Source organism: Mixophyes fleayi, chromosome 4 (genome assembly GCF_038048845.1).
Source record: "Mixophyes fleayi isolate aMixFle1 chromosome 4, aMixFle1.hap1, whole genome shotgun sequence".
Lineage (NCBI taxonomy): Eukaryota > Metazoa > Chordata > Amphibia > Anura > Limnodynastidae > Mixophyes > Mixophyes fleayi.
This window is the reverse complement of record NC_134405.1, coordinates 337,903,777-337,923,813: the sequence shown is the minus strand read 5'-3', so window position 1 is coordinate 337,923,813 and position 20,037 is coordinate 337,903,777. Positions and strand designations below refer to the sequence as shown.

Genomic DNA, 20,037 nt, shown 5'->3' with positions numbered 1-20,037 from the left:
AATAATTCTGCATAGTTGTGGCGCATTCGTTACCTGTGCTGCAGTGTTTGGTGGGGGAGAGAGGTTTCTAAGGGGTAGCTTGGTGCTTTACAGCAACTGTTACTGAAATGTTGGGGGGTATGTGATTGTTGAGGTGTGTTTGGCAGGAGCTTCAGTCACCGAGACTGCTCAACTTGCAACGGTGTCAGTATGGAAGTCTGAGGGAAAAACATCATCAGAGGGCAACAGTGAGTGCAAGTGCCTACTCCAGGATCGCTGGATTCTCTGCACTCAGTCAAAGTGCAAACCATGCGAGCAGCTGCACATTAACTGGCTGCAAAATTCAACCTAACAGCCAAAGTCAAAAAAAGTGATCTGACGAGGATTTAAATGAATAGGACACCATAGTTGGGCAGCACGTATAAGTCGGTCTGTACATCCAGCGATGTATGTCTGTAAGATCAGTGGTGCAAAGAGCACAGACAATGGATTACCGAGCAGAGAAGGAAGGCGATATGGTCAGGTGAAGCATCCTTCAACATGATCACCATAAACCAAAATTAAGAGGGCTTGTTTCCAACAGTGGAGGGCTCTGGTGGTTCCGTCGTTGGGCGCGTTTTCCTGGCATGGTTTGGTTGTGGTCATTCCCTAAGAAGCCAGGTCAACGCTACATAATGGTGACGATTAATCATCGTCACCAAAAATTGCAGCATTTCTTGATGGGAGGCGTCTTTCAAGATGGCAATGCCCCATCCACAGAGCGTGTGTGGTTACCCAATGGTTTGATGAGTATGACACTGATGTTATCCATAGATAATAGCCTTCTCAGTCACCAGATCTGAACCCAATTGAACATTTAAGGGATATTATAGACCGACACCCAAGAGGTTCCACCATCATCAACCAGTTGACTGACTCTTGCGGAGGGTAATGCCATGACTCAGTACCATGGCGGATACAGGCAGTACTGGACGCACATGATGACCCAACACCCTATTGATTGATTACATATTGGTGTCTCCAATTCATTGTCCACTGACTGCATATATACAGTCATATACAAAAGTTTGGGTACCCCTGGTCCAATTCTATTTTAATTGCATGTCTAAGTAGAGAAAAAATCTGAACATAACCTGTGTAGGATACAAACTAAAGTAGGATATATCCCTGTACATTTTAATGCACAATGTTATTCATTTGTCGAATTTAACGTAAAGTAAAAAAATAAACAGTGGAATGTGCAAAAGTTTAGGTGCAGCTACAGTATAATCCATTGGGATCCGCAGCAGAGAGTAGCAAATTACATATTCTTTGGGTGGAAAGAAGAATGGATTCAACGAAACGTCAACAAATCCTAGAAGCTAATGTCTCAGTCAGCTGTGAGCGGAAGATATCTCCCAACGGTTACCCCGGGCCCTAAAATCGGGACTGTCCTGCCAAAATCGGGACAGCTGGAAGGAAAGTGAAGAAATTGAGGTTGGATATTTCAGCAACACAACTAACCAAAATATACTTCAAAATCCACCACCGTGAAATACTTCCAGGAACAATTGTGAAATGGACTTCATGCCTGAATATCAGTGTAAATCTGTGGGTGACCTCAAATATACAAGAAGACCTTAGAACATTTCTGAGCTCAAACCCTTATATGTATTGCTGAGTACAACACCTGTTCTTCTATAAGCTGGTTGTACTTCTTAGTATCTACTGTAATTCTGTATTTATAGACAGTCCAACGCCTCTTGTTCTGTGTGTCAGGTATATCTTTCTGTAGCACAGTACAACTTCCGTGGTTCTGCAGGTATTATTAATATTTGTTCTCTGTATTAAGAAGTCGAGAATGTAAACTGCGGTCATTATACAATCTCGTGCCTGGAATCTAGATCACTGGGCGACCTGTACAAACTTCCCAGCAAAGTGTACGAAAGGTATTTCAGTGTTGGTAACTTTGTATTCGGGGATAAATACATGAGATTTCTGAAATTCTTTTCTCCAGTAATATCAGTTCTTGTAAATGTTGTAAACAAAGCATTTGATTTATGCTGCCAGATTATAAAACACTGAATTTTACATCACTCTGTAAACCAACGTGCGCTAGTCTACTGTAGGTGGGTTATTGAATCCTGCCCCCCTTGCTTACAGTCAAGGAAAAAGTGCTTGTATGAGATTAAATATTTCCTTCTTTCTTGCCCCCCCCTCTTTCATCTCTTTCTCCCTCCTGATTGTATCCACTGATTCCATTATCACCTCATGGGGGAGATTTATCCAACATTCTAAAAAGGAACAGTGGTGTTGCCCATAGCAACCAGTCAGATTTGAGTTATTTTCTAGAATGTACAAGACAAATAATAGCTACAATCTGATTGGTTGCTATGGGCAAAAGCTCCAAATTTCCTTTTTAGAAGGTTTAATAAATCTACCCCAAAGCCATAATCCATCTTCATTAACCTTAAGTGGCTCCCCTTCCTCATTTAGGGGTCTGGAGGTGTAATGATGTAGTGTATGTCTTTGTTGGTCGTGTGGAAAGCATAGATCTATCCTGTACAATGTTCCCCTAGGATCTCTCTCACTGTATTCCATCTGGGATGTAGTGATACAAACCATTTATCCGGACAAACTCTTAGGGCTGCACACAGACATTTTCCAAGCACCGTAGGCACATTGACGTCAGTAGGAGTTTGTAAAATGATGCAGACACCATCTTCACTCTCAGTGGTTCCTAAGTATCTCTGTGTGAAATTTTATCAGTTCTGAATATCCTTTTCCTTTGCTTAACACCTCTGTCAGGAGACTGTTAATTTCTCCTGTGGTTCCTCTCCCACCTCCTGCCCACACCCTCTGGTCTCTGTAGTTAGCGCTCTGAGTGGAGTGAGATGTTGATTGTACATATATACTGTATATGTTGACCTAAATACGTTCATGTAACACAATGCTTCACAGACACATATACAACATGATGCTGAAATACACATTTACTAATGAATGTTATTTATTACTGCACAATATATTGATGTACATAGAGAGCGCAGATAGAAGACAGAAATGCAATGCACTATTCCACAAATGTTACAGACATAGATATAGACACATTATATATACATGTATGTATGGATGGATGTGGTTGTAAATATGCACATACAAAGCTACCGTACATATATATGGGTACGTGTGCAAATATTTTATCACAGGTAATAAGGGCAGCTATACGCATGCACACATTAACATACTTGTCAGCATTACAAATTGACAAAACTCGGCCCCCAATTCACCCGAATTACACCCTGATCTGCCAATTCCACTTCTGGGCGATGTTACACCCCACACTGAGTAGGCCTAGAACAGGGTCTGTCTATATTTAATTATAAATGAGTGAATACTAAAATTAGCTGCAATTGCAATGCAGGGACGCTGTAAGTTAGGAGGAAAGCACGCAGCAGCCAGCATTAGTCTGCCATTCAGTACTTGCATATATTTCATGCTTTACCCAGAAGGAGGGGAGCCGTGAGTGACTTGTGGACTGTGTGTGATTTTAAAAGAGCTCTGCAAAAATAAGAAACAAATGCAGCCTGTGACCTCACTAGAAACTATTAAGATAACTGCAGCTCAATGTCCCATTCGGGGTGCCTGTGCTATTACTATCTATGCAGTGTTAGGCAGCCAGCAAGCTGTGGGTTCCAATACATGAATATGTTTGTCAGCGCCACCTACAGGCTGCGAGAAGGTATCACATCCCATTGGATTGACTCAAACGTTATTGTTCGCTAAATCTCAGCAACATCTCTACCGTTTTTCACGAAAATTTGGTGACTGGTTGTCTGTATTTACCATATAGCTGAACTACACCTAAAAAGTCTTATATCATTTTTATTTACTTGTCTTTTTCATCATCTTTTTCTCCATAAAAAATAACAGAAGGAGAGAGGGGGGTGCAGGGATTGGCCCTCGGGTATGATCGCTACGTTGCTGTTTATGGGTGCCATTTAATTTTCCCTTTGTTACAGTATGAGAACACAGACATGAAGTAGGACTGTACAGAGTACGGGTGAATGAGTGAGTTTACATAGTGTCCATCATATACAATTATATGTACTCATGTACCTGGGTGCAACTTAAAACGTGGAAAATCTACCTCATCTGTCGGCTCCCCCCACCTCCATTTTCTGGGCAGCCCGCTGGCACAGTGGTTAGCATTGTCATGGGTTCGATTCTGTCTAGATCACTATCTGTGGGGAGTTTGTATGTTCTCCCCGTGTTTGCTCCAGGTGTTTCGGTCTATTCCCAGACTCCAAAAACATGAAAGTTAATATAGTATGTGAAGGAAGATTCCAATAATAGTAATGTTTTTATAGTAAACTCAACCATTCCCCCCCCCCCACTACCAAAATGGAGGGGTTTCCATGTCCAACACAGAGAATGGACAATTTCTGAGGTACTAGAGGATGGGGACAGGGGGCACATGATATTATTAGATATCACATCCAATGAGATGTGTTATCCTTATAACATCCTCCCATTCCCGGTTACAGGACTTTTTTAAGGCTGAAAACCCACCTCTTCAGGCAAGCTTATAATATTCTTCAACCACCTTATTAACCTCACTACATTACCCTATTTCCACCCGTTACACAATTTCACACAAGACAACTACCCCCTGACCAACATTGCTGTGTGATGGGATCATTTAGCTTATGAGTCACTTTTACCTTTGCAGTCTGGCTGGACTGAAATGCAAAATGTAATCTTAACCTCAAGTATCAAACTCCCATTGTCCCATAGATTGTAAGCTTGCGAGCAGGGCCTTCTCACCTCTTTGTCTGTTTTACTCAGTTTGTCTATTAGTTTACTATGTTTATCCCCAATTGTAAAGCGCTACAGAATATGTTGGCGCTATATAAATAAATAATGATGATGATGATGATGATTAGTGGGTACACCCTAAATTAGGGACTATGCACCCCATAAACACATGTCCCTCTATCTAACTTCTCTGTTACTTTTACCAGGAAAATGGGAGCATGATAGAGACCAATCAGTAGCAAAATAAAAGAAAAAGAAAAGAGTAACTTCAATCATAAAGATACTGCCTTACTGAACAGTCTTTATATACGGTAAATACAGCCCTGAATTAAATACATAGGCAGGGGTCCTGAATATCTCCAGTACGGCTAGTGTCCGGAATCCCACTAGCGAACGGCATTTCCTACATTTATATTTTATTTATATTCAGCAGTACACTTCCTAATTGATCATTCATCAGTTGGGCCCTGGCAATACTGTCCCTGCAATGTCAGAGATAAATGTATCACTCTCGAACGACGTACCAATCCTTGAGCGCTGGCCAAACATGCGTCAAATCGTAAAATAAAATATTTTGCTAGTGGGTGGCAAACAATGAGCAATAATTGTACCTACGTGGCCAGGTATTCCAGAAAATGGATAGGTCAGCTTAGGAAACTGTCAACCGTCAGCGTTCAGATTGCTGGGGGTATAGCTAACGAAATGTTTTAGTATGCTGACTCCACAGTCTTCTGTGCATGGGGAGAATGATTATTTGTAGATCTACCGGTTGTTAAACAGCCAAATTGTTTAAAATTTGGCAGTTCTCCGTCTATGTTAAGATGGGTCATTGATCTCATCGTTCCCAATAAAATTATTTGTCAAGAAAAGATTATTTGTTTATACACTCTAGAGTTTTGCAGAACAGTACACACAGATATTAATTAATAGAAAAGATATTAATTAATAGATACATATATGGATACATTACAGATACAGGGACAAATACACATTGACACATAGCTACACAATATTGTTACATGCATATAGAAGAGGATTTATTGATAGTTTTTATTATATAAGAATCTTATTTTAGCATGTCAGTCATATGGTATTGTGTTGTGCCATCATGGAGTGACAAAGACCCTTGAAAATAGTAAATAAACTAAATAAAGTAACCAAGCTTGTCCTAATCTAGAAATGTGGATACTTAAAGCACCCACACACAGAATATGTGATTGGACATGTTTGCTTTTTCCAAAACAATGTAATCACAGTGTGTGGGAGCAGATTGTTTCTCAACTATATCAATTTTATTTAGCTCAGTGTGTAAATCGTTCAAGTATGATTTATATCAAGTCTGGCCAATCGGTGGCTCCCTAGGTGTTGTGAAACTACAGTTCCCAGCATACCTTGCCAGCTATTGGCTGACTATCAGCTGGCAGAGCATGCTGGGACTTGTAGTTTCACAAACCCCTGGAGAGACACATTTTGCCTAGGTGTGATTTAGATGATTTGGTTAAAATTCCTAAAATTATTACAGGTGTGGTACCTCTAAGGAAGATTTGTTTTATTGCCAGCAAAGTTTGACAGGTATTACTGTATTCTTAGGAGTTGGAATGACATAAACTGGATTAAAATGTATTTTATGCTGAAAATAAAGAGTTGAACTTGCATGTTGAGTGCAATAGCTTCAGTACTCCGTCTGACCAGCAGGTGGAGCTGTAGAAGCAATATGTTGGCTTGTCTCTGTAGTGCAGTCTTATTTGTAGGCTATTCTAGAGTCTATCATACACTTGGGGCAAATATTTGGGCTGTTCTACATTTAGCACCGATAGCTGCCACAATAACCGCTGGCACATTGCTGTCTTGCTAAGAAGGTTCTTGAGGCGCTATCCGGACAGATATTTGGAAGTCTCAGCTTTACATTGTATAAACCCTTTGCACACACCAGAACACCATAACACACACACAGCAGAGTCAGACAGGTAAAGATTTTAATGCAACCTGAGTCTAAACGTCCCTGAGGTTATTCTGTCTGTCACTGCTCTGAGGGCCAACGTGAGGCACAGCATTTGTCTCCACACAGTGGAGGCTGCCATTTTGTCAGCTGAACCACTCCTCCCTTATTCCTAGCGATTTGATAGGCTGCATTCTCACGCCTCAGTGGTGATGTCACTAGTCCTTAGCGAATTGATAGGCTAATTTCTCAGGGATATTGGTCCAGCCCCCAAAATGGCTGCCTCCACACCAGTATTACAATGTTCAATCCAGCAAACTATTAAAACTGTTCCAAGTGGCGATAGGATGTTCTGGGTAGAATTAGACCGCTCTGCGCCGTATTGTAATGCACGATTTGCCTCCTTTCTAATGTGGCAGCGTCGCGAGCACTGCAAGGGGTCCCGATCCGGGGACGGGGGGGCCTGCTTGAGCAGACACCTTGACACGATGCCCCGCTCACACACCCGGGGGATCTGCTGAAAGGATGGCTCCCTGGGCGTGGGGATCCGCAGTGGGTAACGTCACTGTCTGGGCCTGTGCAATGACAAACAGCAGCATGTTAGGGGGATTTACAGGAATAAAAATTAAAATAAAACATCTGTCCTGAAAACGCAGAAAGCTCATAACATGCTGTTGTTTGTCAGTCCACGCTCAGAGCCTAGAATCTTCATAGGGCATAGACCCAGTACTGAGATACAGATTTTTCAATAGGTGAAGGATCTGTATAGGATGTATAGGATTGTTAAATAACAATATATATTCGTAATTACCAGCTTATCTTTGTAGAACATCATCATCATCAACATTTATTTATATAGTGCCAGCAAGAACATAAAACAAAATCAATCCCATTGCTGAAAACTAGTTCCCATACTTAGAAACATAACATTTTGATGGCATATAAGAACCACTTGGCCCATCTAGTCTGCTCATTTTTTTAACCTATGGTGACTTCATACTCTATTTGATTCTTAGTTCCCTGTAAGGATCTCCTTTTGTCTATCCCAAGCATGTATAAACTGCTCTACTGTATTAGCCTCTACCACCTCTGATGGGAGGCTATTCCACTTATCCACTACCCTTTCTGTGAAGTCGTTTTCCTCACATTTCCTCTGAATCTACTTCCCCCCAGTGTCAGTACATGTCCTCATGTTCTAATACTTCTCATCCCCCCCAGTGTCAGTACATGTCCTCGTGTTCTAATACTTCTCTTCCCCCCAGTGTCAGTGCATGTCCTTGTGTTCTAATACTTCTCTTCCCCCCAGTGTCATTACATGTCCTCGTGTTCTAATACTTCTCTTCCCCCCAGTGTCAGTGCATGTCCTCGTGTTCTAATACTTCTCTTCCCCCCAGTGTCAGTGCATGTCCTCGTGTTCTAATACTTCTCTTCCCCCCAGTGTCAGTGCATGTCCTCGTGTTCTAATACTTCTCTTCCCCCCAGTGTCAGTACATGTCCTCGTGTTCTAATACTTCTCTTCCCCCCAGTGTCAGTGCATGTCCTCGTGTTCTAATACTTCTCATCCCCCCAGTGTCAGTGCATGTCCTCGTGTTCTAATACTTCTCTTCCTCCCAGTGTCAGTGCATGTCCTCGTGTTCTAATACTTCTCTTCCTCCCAGTGTCAGTGCATGTCCTCGTGTTCTAATACTTCTCTTCCCCCCAGTGTCAGTGCATGTCCTCGTGTTCTAATACTTCTCTTCCCCCCAGTGTCAGTACATGTCCTCGTGTTCTAATACTTCTCTTCCCTCCAGTGTCAGTGCATGTCCTCGTGTTCTAATACTTCTCTTCCTCCCAGTGTCAGTGCATGTCCTCGTGTTCTAATACTTCTCTTCCCCCCAGTGTCAGTGCATGTCCTCGTGTTCTAATACTTCTCTTCCCCCCAGTGTCAGTACATGTCCTCGTGTTCTAATACTTCTCTTCCACCCAGTGTCAGTACATGTCCTCGTGTTCTAATACTTCTCTTCCCCCCAGTGTCAGTACATGTCCTCGTGTTCTAATACTTCTCTTCCCTCCAGTATCAGTTCATGTCCTCGTGTTCTAATACTTCTCATCCCCCCAGTGTCAGTGCATGTCCTCGTGTTCTAATACTTCTCTTCCCCCCAGTGTCAGTACATGTCCTCGTGTTCTAATACTTCTCTTCCTCCCAGTGTCAGTACATGTCCTCGTGTTCTAATACTTCTCTTCCCCCCAGTGTCAGTACATGTCCTCGTGTTCTAATACTTCTCTTCCCCCCAGTGTCAGTACATGTCCTCGTGTTCTAATACTTCTCTTCCACCCAGTGTCAGTACATGTCCTCGTGTTCTAATACTTCTCTTCCTCCCAGTGTCAGTGCATGTCCTCGTGTTCTAATACTTCTCTTCCTCCCAGTGTCAGTGCATGTCCTCGTGTTCTAATACTTCTCTTCCCCCCAGTGTCAGTGCATGTCCTCGTGTTCTAATACTTCTCTTCCCCCCAGTGTCAGTACATGTCCTCGTGTTCTAATACTTCTCTTCCACCCAGTGTCAGTACATGTCCTCGTGTTCTAATACTTCTCTTCCCCCCAGTGTCAGTACATGTCCTCGTGTTCTAATACTTCTCTTCCCTCCAGTATCAGTGCATGTCCTCGTGTTCTAATACTTCTCATCCCCCCAGTGTCAGTGCATGTCCTCGTGTTCTAATACTTCTCTTCCCCCCAGTGTCAGTACATGTCCTCGTGTTCTAATACTTCTCTTCCTCCCAGTGTCAGTGCATGTCCTCGTGTTCTAATACTTCTCTTCCTCCCAGTGTCAGTGCATGTCCTCGTGTTCTAATACTTCTCTTCCCCCCAGTGTCAGTGCATGTCCTCGTGTTCTAATACTTCTCTTCCCCCCAGTGTCAGTACATGTCCTCGTGTTCTAATACTTCTCTTCCCCCCAGTGTCAGTACATGTCCTCGTGTTCTAATACTTCTCTTCCTCCCAGTGTCAGTGCATGTCCTCATGTTCTAATACTTCTCTTCCCCCCAGTGTCAGTGCATATCCTCATGTTCTAATACTTCTCTTCCCCCCAGTGTCAGTACATGTCCTCGTGTTCTAATACTTCTCTTCCCCCCAGTGTCAGTACATGTCCTCGTGTTCTAATACTTCTCTTCCTCCCAGTGTCAGTGCATGTCCTCATGTTCTAATACTTCTCTTCCCCCCAGTGTCAGTGCATGTCCTCATGTTCTAATACTTCTCTTCCCCCCAGTGTCAGTGCATGTCCTCGTGTTCTAATACTTCTCATCCCCCCAGTGTCAGTGCATGTCCTCGTGTTCTAATACTTCTCTTCCCCCCAGTGTCAGTACATGTCCTCGTGTTCTAATACTTCTCTTCCTCCCAGTGTCAGTGCATGTCCTCGTGTTCTAATACTTCTCTTCCTCCCAGTGTCAGTGCATGTCCTCGTGTTCTAATACTTCTCTTCCCCCCAGTGTCAGTGCATATCCTCATGTTCTAATACTTCTCTTCCCCCCAGTGTCAGTACATGTCCTCGTGTTCTAATACTTCTCTTCCACCCAGTGTCAGTACATGTCCTCGTGTTCTAATACTTCTCTTCCTCCCAGTGTCAGTGCATGTCCTCGTGTTCTAATACTTCTCTTCCCCCCAGTGTCAGTGCATGTCCTCGTGTTCTAATACTTCTCTTCCCCCCAGTGTCATTACATGTCCTCGTGTTCTAATACTTCTCTTCCACCCAGTGTCAGTACATGTCCTCGTGTTCTAATACTTCTCTTCCCCCAGTGTCAGTACATGTCCTCGTGTTCTAATACTTCTCTTCCCCCCAGTGTCAGTACATGTCCTCGTGTTCTAATACTTCTCTTCCCCCCAGTGTCAGTACATGTCCTCGTGTTCTAATACTTCTCTTCCCTCCAGTATCAGTACATGTCCTCGTGTTCTAATACTTCTCTTCCCCCCAGTGTCAGTGCATGTCCTCGTGTTCTAATACTTCTCTTCCTCCCAGTGTCAGTGCATGTCCTCGTGTTCTAATACTTCTCTTCCCCCCAGTGTCAGTGCATATCCTCATGTTCTAATACTTCTCTTCCCCCCAGTGTCAGTACATGTCCTCGTGTTCTAATACTTCTCTTCCACCCAGTGTCAGTACATGTCCTCGTGTTCTAATACTTCTCTTCCTCCCAGTGTCAGTGCATGTCCTCGTGTTCTAATACTTCTCTTCCCCCCAGTGTCAGTGCATGTCCTCGTGTTCTAATACTTCTCTTCCCCCCAGTGTCATTACATGTCCTCGTGTTCTAATACTTCTCTTCCACCCAGTGTCAGTACATGTCCTCGTGTTCTAATACTTCTCTTCCCCCAGTGTCAGTACATGTCCTCGTGTTCTAATACTTCTCTTCCCCCCAGTGTCAGTACATGTCCTCGTGTTCTAATACTTCTCTTCCCCCCAGTGTCAGTACATGTCCTCGTGTTCTAATACTTCTCTTCCCTCCAGTATCAGTACATGTCCTCGTGTTCTAATACTTCTCTTCCCCCCAGTGTCAGTGCATGTCCTCGTGTTCTAATACTTCTCTTTCTTTGTAGAATGTTTCCCTCCTGTACCTTGTTATAACCCATGACATACTATGAGGAAATTATAGATCATGCATAGGCAGCAATAGAACACTGCCCTCTAGTGTACAGATTGGAAATAGCAGAATGCATGACATTATCAAGTAATAACTTTTAAACCAAGGGATATATATAAAAAACAAATGTACAGTTTCTATGATGTTTTTATACATTCGATGTGAGTGGGTAAAACTTAGCGGAAGTTGGGTATTAATCGGAGAAGCACAACAACACACATGCGTACAAGTGTACATTTTCTACACTGATGGTCCACTGGATATGCGAAAATAATTGCACCATACAGACCTATCCCCTGCTTCCGGGAAACAATATATTAAACACATCAGAGATGTGGAAAGATGATTGTGTTATATGAAATATCTGATGTCAGGTATCTGATCTGACAACATGGCTATGAATTTTTTTTTATTATTTAATGCGTACATTTGGGACTTGAATGGCAGATGATTAATTATACATTAGATGTGTCTGAATTTTGTATTACAAATATTTTTAGGTTGCGTTGTGTGATAAACAAACCCCCCGCTCTGTGAACGCTCGTCTGTTTGTGAAAATGTCACATTTAGTGGAACTGACAGATTGAATGGGAGCACAACGCAAGAGCCTATCTATACTCTAAACCTGAATCCTAAAGAAAAACGCTCTCTCGTGTACTCACATTATACACACATGTATATACATATACACTACATGGACAAAACTATTTGGCCACACCTGTTAATTATTTAATTGAGGTGTTACAATCAGACCCGTTGCCAGAACTGTATAAAATCAAGCACCTAGCCCTGCAGTCTCCATTTGTAAACATTTGTGATATAAAATGGGTCGGTCTGAAGAGCTCAGTGACTTCCAGCGTGGGACTGTGATAGGATGTGTGGTACTGTGATAGATGCCACCTTTGTAATAAGACAGTTCGTGAAAATTTCATCCCTGCTGGATATTCCACGATCAACTGTAAGTGATATTATTAAAAAGTGGAAGCGTTTAGGAACAACAGCAACTCAGCCACGAAGCAGAAGACCACGTAAAATCACAGAGCGGGGTCAACGACCGCTAAGGCTCATGGTGCGTAAAAGTCACCAATGCTCTGCTGATTCCATAGCTGAAGAGTTCCGAACTTCCACTGGCATTAATGTAAATACAAAAACTGTGCGGCAGGAGATTAATGGAATGGGTTTCCATGGGCGGGCAGCTGCATGCAGCCTCACATCACCAAGACCAATGCAAGCGTCGGATGGAGCAGTGGAAATGAGCTCATGGAGATTTTGTATGACAAGATTCAGATATTCTTAAAGTGCGGTGTTCAGTTAAACGGACTTACCTCTGCCGCTCAGTTACAGGTCACTAAGGGGGCAGGCTTGCGCATATCCACCGAGACGGCCCGGTGAAGAGGTAAGGTAGGCTCTACCGCTCCTGGCCTTTAAAGCCGGGCAGCTTAGTATCACTCATTGGCCCCGGCGATATTTTATTAATAAATTGCAGCTAAGTGGTGATAGAAAATCACAAATTGATAAATAGGCCAGAAAGACATCTTTCTCTCAAAGAACATACTAAGCTCTAAACACGCTGGGCTCTCTCTTCATCTTGCAAACCAAGCTGATCCCTCTCACACAGAACACGCAGAACTTTCACACAACACACACAATGATCAAATAAATGGAACACTCATTTGGAATACAACAGGAAGAAGGAAGAAGATTCTACATATTTTTTTCGCTGTGAATGATGGATTTGAGGAGGATCTTATTCAATTAAAGTTTATTTCAAAGTCATCCTTCTTTTATTACTCTTGTGGTATAATGGACAGGGGTCTTAGTGCTTTTTGCAGAATTGCCCTGCACGACAAATAATACGCCTGACAACCTTTATTTCATTATAATATGCTTGTTTCTCTTTCTCTCACAGATCCCACTAGGCTCTCTCTTTCTCTCACAGATCCCACTAGGCTCTCTCCTTCTCTCACAGATCTCACCAGACTCTCTCTCACACAGATCCCACCAGGCTCTCTTACTCTCACAGATCCCACTAGGCTCTCTTACTCTCACAGATCCCACTAGGTTCTCTCTCTCCCACAGATCCTGCTAGGCTCTCTCTTTCTCTCACAGATCCCACTAGGCTCTCTCTTTCTCTCACAGATCCCACCAGGCTCTCTCTTTCTCTCACAGATCCCACTAGGCTCTCTCCTTCTCTCACAGATCTCACTAGACTCTCTCTCACACAGATCCCACCAGGCTCTCTTACTCTCACAGATCCCACTAGGCTCTCTCTCTCCCTCAGATTCCACCAGGCTCTCTCTTTCTCTCACAGATCCCACTAGGCTCTCTTACTCTCACAGATCCCACTAGGTTCTCTCTCTCCCACAGATCCCGCTAGGCTCTCTCTCCCACAGATCCCACCAGGCTCTCTCTTTCTCTCACAGATCCCACTAGGCTCTCTCTTTCTCTCACAGATCCCTCTAGGCTCTCTCTTTCTCTCACAGAATATTAATGAACGCTCTTTATTTCAAAGATCACAATGAACTCCCTTCTATTTCTCTTAAGTCACACTGCCTCTCTGTCTCTCGCAGATCACATTAGGCTGTCTCTTTCTCATGCACACCGCACAGCGCTCTCTCCCTCTTCACCAGGTGTTTCCGTAAAACTCTCGAGAGGATTCTTAATGCTTCATTACTGAAGCTTTTTCCAGGTTAATTACATGATACAGATGGAAAATCAAGTTTAATTTCATGCAGAGGAAATCTGAGGAAAACAGCATATAATTAACCCCTGCATCTCCACACTATGAGTACTAATGATAGAAGTAAAAAAAAAGATGTTTGTTTGTTTTCTTCATAAATTAACTTAGTGGGGGCTTCGCAAAACAGTCTCCAAAGGCGATTCCCTATTCAGTTTCTATTCTATATTCTCCACTCCCAGTACTCTCTCTATCTTTGTACTCATATTCTGTGTTCCTACACCTCCTGCATTATCTTCTCTGCCCCCTCTGTATCCCAATTCTGTGTACCTCCACTCCCTGCATGATCTTCTCTCTCCCCCGCTATAATCCAATTGTATGTTCCTGCATCTCTGCACCCACTTCTACTCTCCCTCTGTCCCCTGTTCTGTATTCCTCCACCCTTTCCTCTGTCTTATATTTCTCTCTCTATTCCAGTTCGGTGTGCATCCACTCCCTGTACTCTCTTATATCTCTCCCTCTGTTTCCCAGTTCTGTGTTTCTCCAACCTCTGCTCTCTCATCTATATTTCCTTGTGTACGACTATTCTGTGTTCTTCCAGCTCTTGCACTCTCTTCTATCTCTTCCTCTGTGGCCCTGTTTTGTGTTCCCCCACCTCCAGTATCACCTTCTCCGTATCCCACTTCTGTGTTCCTCCACCTCCAGCACTCTCTTCTATCCCTCCCTCTGTGCCCCATTCTGTGTTCCTCCACCTCCAGTATCACCTTCTCTGTATCCCGATTCTCTGTTCCTCCACCTCCAGCATTCTCTTCTATCTCTCCCTCTGTACCCCGGCTCTGTGTTCCTCCACCCCCAGCGCTCTCTTCTGTCTCTTCCTCTGTATCCCGATTCTGTGTTCCTCCACCTCCAGCATTCTCTTCTATCTCTCCCTCTGTACCCCGGCTCTGTGTTCCTCTACCCCCCGGCGCTCTCTTCTATCTCTTCCTCTGTAACCCGGTTCTGTGTTCCTCTACCCCCCAGTGCTCTCTTCTATCTCTTCCTCTGTACCCCAGTTCTGTGTTCCTCCACCCCCGGGCGCTCTCTTCTATCTCTTCCTCTGTACCCCGGTTCTGTGTTCCTCCACCCCCAGCGCTCTCTTCTGTCTCTTCCTCTGTATCCCGATTCTGTGTTCCTCCACCTCCAGCATTCTCTTCTATCTATCCCTCTGTACGCCGGCTCTGTGTTCCTCTACCCCCCGGCGCTCTCTTCTATCTCTTCCTCTGTAACCCGGTTCTGTGTTCCTCTACCCCCCAGTGCTCTCTTCTATCTCTTCCTCTGTACCCCAGTTCTGTGTTCCTCCACCCCCGGGCGCTCTCTTCTATCTCTTCCTCTGTACCCCGGTTCTGTGTTCCTCCACCCCCGGCGCTCTCTTCTATCTCTTCCTCTGTACCCCGGTTCTGTGTTCCTTCACCCCCAGCGCTCTCTTCTGTCTCTTACTCTGTACCTCGGTTCTGTGTTCCTCCACCTCCAGCACTCTCTTCTATCTCTTCCTCTGTACCCCTGTTCTGTGTTCCTCCACCCCCGGGTGCTCTCTTCTATCTCTTACTCTGTACCTCGGTTCTGTGTTCCTCCACCCCCGGCGCTCTCTTCTATCTCTTCCTCTGTACCCCGGGTTTGTGTTCCTTCACCCCCAGCGCTCTCTTCTGTCTCTTCCTCTGTACCCCGGTTCTGTGTTCCTCTACCCCCCGGCGCTCTCTTCTATCTCTTCCTCTGTACCCCGGTTCTGTGTTCCTCCACCCCCGGGTGCTCTCTTCTATCTCTTCCTCTGTACCCCTGTTCTGTGTTCCTCCACCCCCGGGTGCTCTCTTCTATCTCTTCCTCTGTACCCCTGTTCTGTGTTCCTCCACCTCCAGCACTCTCTTCTATCTCTCCCTCTGTATCCCAGTTCTGTGTTCCTCCACCCCCGGGTGCTCTCTTCTATCTCTTACTCTGTACCCCGGTTCTGTGTTCCTTCACCCCCAGCGCTCTCTTCTATCTCTTCCTCTGTACCTCGGTTCTGTGTTCCTCCACCCCCGGCGCTCTCTTCTGTCTCTTCCTCTGTACCCCGGTTCTGTGTTCCTCTACCCCCCGGCGCTCTCTTATATCTCTTCCTCTGTACCCCTGTTCTGTGTTCCTTCACCCCCGGGCGCTCTCTTATATCTCTTCCTCTGTACCCCTGTTCTGTGTTTCTCCACCCCCGGGTGCTCTCTTCTATCTCTTACTCTGTACCTCGGTTCTGTGTTCCTCCACCTCCAGCACTCTCTTCTATCTCTTCCTCTGTACCCCTGTTCTGTGTCCCTCCACCCCTGGGTGCTCTCTTCTATCTCTTACTCTGTACCCCGGTTCTGTGTTCCTCCACCTCCAGCACTCTCTTCTATCCCTCCCTCTGTACCCCGGTTCTGTGTTCCTCCACCATCGGGCGCTCTCTTATATCTCTTCCTCTGTACCCCTGTTCTGTGTTTCTCCACCCCCGGGTGCTCTCTTCTATCTCTTACTCTGTACCTCGGTTCTGTGTTCCTCCACCTCCAGCACTCTCTTCTATCTCTTCCTCTGTACCCCTGTTCTGTGTCCCTCCACCCCTGGGTGCTCTCTTCTATCTCTTACTCTGTACCCCGGTTCTGTGTTCCTCCACCTCCAGCACTCTCTTCTATCTCTTCCTCTATACCTCGGTTCTGTGTTCCTCCACCTCCAGCGCTCTCTTCTATCTCTCCCTCTGTACCCCGGTTCTGTGTTCCTCCACCTCCAGCACTCTCTTCTATCTCTCCCTCTGTATCCCAGTTCTGTGTTTCTCATCTATATTTTCTTGTGTACGCATGTTCTGTGTTCTTCCAGCCCCTGCACTCTCTTCTATCTCACCCTCTGTACCCCTGTTTTGTGTTCCTCCACCTCCAGCATGATCTTCTAACTTTCCTTTTGTGATCATCCACCCCCTGCAATCACTTCTATCCCTCCTTTTGTACACGGTTTCTGTTCTCCACCCTTTGCTGTATTAACCGCTCCCCCCATCTCAGGGAGAAAAAGACGCATGCTGCTGATACACTACAACATTCTTAAATGTAAAACCATAGCATGTCAGTTATCCTTGCTGTGACATCACTGCTCATGTACCCGTGTGAATGGCCAGTGACGTCAAAGTATGAATAAGCAACAGAGAACAAGTGCGTTACCTAGGAGACAACAAGTGTGTCACTCAGTCTTCTGCATTGTCTAGAGAGATAAAAGATATAACCTCCAACTAACACCCTCAAACAACAACAAAGAGTTTATTGGACACATCAGTCTGAATTTTAATAGTAATAGGTATTAACGCATAACTGTGATATATACAGTAATAATATCCTATAGGTCTCTCCATCGCCTATTAAGGCATTTTCTAAATACAGACCTACACATCAGCCACATGCTTAATGTGTCTACCAGCTGTACTGAACTGTATAACTATCCTGACAATTTATAACACAATGCCAGGCCTACAGGGGTAAACGGACAGTTTTTGGGTATATTACAAAAATCATTTCTTTCTTCCTAAATGTTTTATGGGTACTGCAGTGCCAACAGAACCAGAGTAGGGTCATGTTACATTATTGGTAAAACTATCATTAATGTTTCTGCAAAGTCATTGGTTCAATATTTCCAGTCCGCTATTCCTACATAATACGGTTTTCCATGGAGCTGGTCCGTCCAGCTAATCCGTGCTGACTGAATTATCATAACACCAAGCTGCGATATGTAACCGCATCCAAAATGATACCGCAGCTATACAATTACAATCAAGAACATTTTGGACAAGAGAGCTTGTAGGATACATCTAGGAAGCAGAGTAACCATTTCATAAACAGAATTTTGGGGAGGTATTTACCCGTTTCCAAGCTCTCGATATGTCCCAACGCAACTGTAGTGGTTAAAATCCTTTATTGGGTTCTCAGCACTGAATTTGTTTCAAGGCCCCAAACAATTAAATTTGCAGCCAGTCTTACCATGCAGCTAAACCCAAACAGAACATTTCCCATGTTTAACAAATTGTGGTAAATTGCATTGTTTAGCTTTGTTCTGTCTTTCCAGGTGAATCACAATAACAAATGGTGTCAAATCACTACCTCCCACAAGATCAGCCCACCAATCTCCTGAAATCATCTGTGCTGCTGTAGTTTGGTTCAAGGATAATGGAGTATTTCCTCCCATCCTCTATCAGAAAACAGCAAAAGCCACATACTACAGCTTTTAGATAGTAAAGGGAATCTGCTATACGACAAACAGCTCAAATAGCAAAAGCACAGGATGTCAGTTAGGATTGCTGTCACTGGCCACACCCACGTTTTGAATCCACCAATCTGTAAAGAGCATTTTTGTCAACTATGAGAGAGTAAGTCTGCGGCGCAGCCTTAGGTGTCCCAAAATGATGAAAGAGAGAGAAGCTCTTTCCTCCTGAGAGGATAAGATTTTAGCAAAGGAATGGGACACATTATGGTGTGTAAACACTTTAGTTTTTAATTTTGATCAGCAATACACAGGCTTTGTTTGTCCAAAATGGCTTTACTTGCTATTTAATCAAAAACCCCAATGTTTCTTACCTCTATACTGCTAAGGAGAATAGATGTCATTGTAACTTTGTATTTTATGATATGTAGAGTCTCCTAGCAGCCATAAAGCACTACAACTTATAGTTAAGGTCGCATAGCAGATCTACATATCTAGATCTAGGTGGACAAACAAGTCCTTCAATCCTAATATGTCTGTGCCCTGCCTAACCTAAAGTACCTGGGTGGTCTTACCTGGGTGGGGACGGCTTCTGCTCGGCATCAGCAACGGGGCAGCAGAACTGGTGTAAAACATTCTCATTCCTAAAAAGAGAGAGAGCATTTGTTATATATCACCTGCCATCACACCCACAAACACACCCAAGATAATGGCTCCCAGACGAGATATACCCATCACAATATAACTTCTGAGAACCACCCTGTAAGACATTGTAGCCAATATATCAAATTCATTCCCTTATTATTGTGCCACATGTTTAACTAGTTGGATGTATGAACTTCCTTTAATACAGAAATATGTTCCACATATTTTAAGAGACGTGCAACTTTAAATCTAGGGTATGGATTCGTCTGCCACAAAACTGTGTCCGTCATCACCATCTACTTGGGAACTTGCATTTACAGCAGATCTTAAAAAGGCCATTCACCAATTCCATAGTGCTAGCCATTCACCAATCAGAGTGGAGGGAGGTCTCCACCCACTGATTGGTGAATGGCTGGAACCAATCAGAGTGCATGAAGCTGCCAGTTAGCCTCTAAGGCACGTGAGAGGCTGGATTGGACCGCAGGCGGAATAGGTGATTTATCTGGGTGTCTCCCAGAGAACCAGGGTCTGATTTTTATCACTATAAAGATTAGAGTGGGATAGGGGTATGTGCAATAATGCCCCTAGAGATCCGGGGTCTCATTTTTATAACCTCAGAGATTAGGGGGGGTATGCATTATATACCCACCAGAGATTATGGGTTTGCTTTGTGCTCTAATGTTTCCACTTTCTGAGTCCATCCATATTAATTATATAGTTTATTGTATAAACTATAATCCTGTGTATGCAGACTGAATCGAGGTAGCTCTATGCATCTAACAATCAAACCGATCATGAACCACAAGCCAAACGCATGTCTTACACAAGTTTTAATAGCAGAATTAAAGTAAGATACAGGCCATTTGTTTCTGTCAAGCGTCAAGAGTATACTTAAATCATTGGTTTTTGAATAAGAATGCTCTTTATTGTTTATAGGTCACTAGAATGCGCCCTGCATTGTTTAACAATCTCTAGAATGCAGTGTATTCTACATTGGTCAGCAGAATGCTCCCTGTTTTTGTATAATGGTCGTTAGAATGCTCCCTTTATTGTATAACAGTCACCAGGATGTTCTGTGTATTCTACATTGGTCACTAGAATGCTCCCTGTATTGCGTAACAGTCACTAAAATGCTCTGTATATTCTACATTGGCTATTAGAATGCTCCCTATATTGTACA

At 43.9% G+C, this 20,037-nt stretch overlaps 1 protein-coding gene across 7 annotated transcripts in view; it reads right to left on the bottom strand.

Moving 5' to 3' along the window:
• IQSEC3 (IQ motif and Sec7 domain ArfGEF 3) overlaps window positions 1-20,037 on the bottom strand; it is a 74,446-nt gene that overhangs the window by 34,297 nt on the left and 20,112 nt on the right. For all 7 annotated transcript variants that reach the window (XM_075210575.1, XM_075210576.1, XM_075210577.1 and 4 more), the window contains exon 2: window positions 18,788-18,856. In XM_075210575.1, coding sequence (XP_075066676.1) covers window positions 18,788-18,856 — 69 coding nt within the window. The remainder of the gene's footprint in view (window positions 1-18,787; window positions 18,857-20,037) is intronic.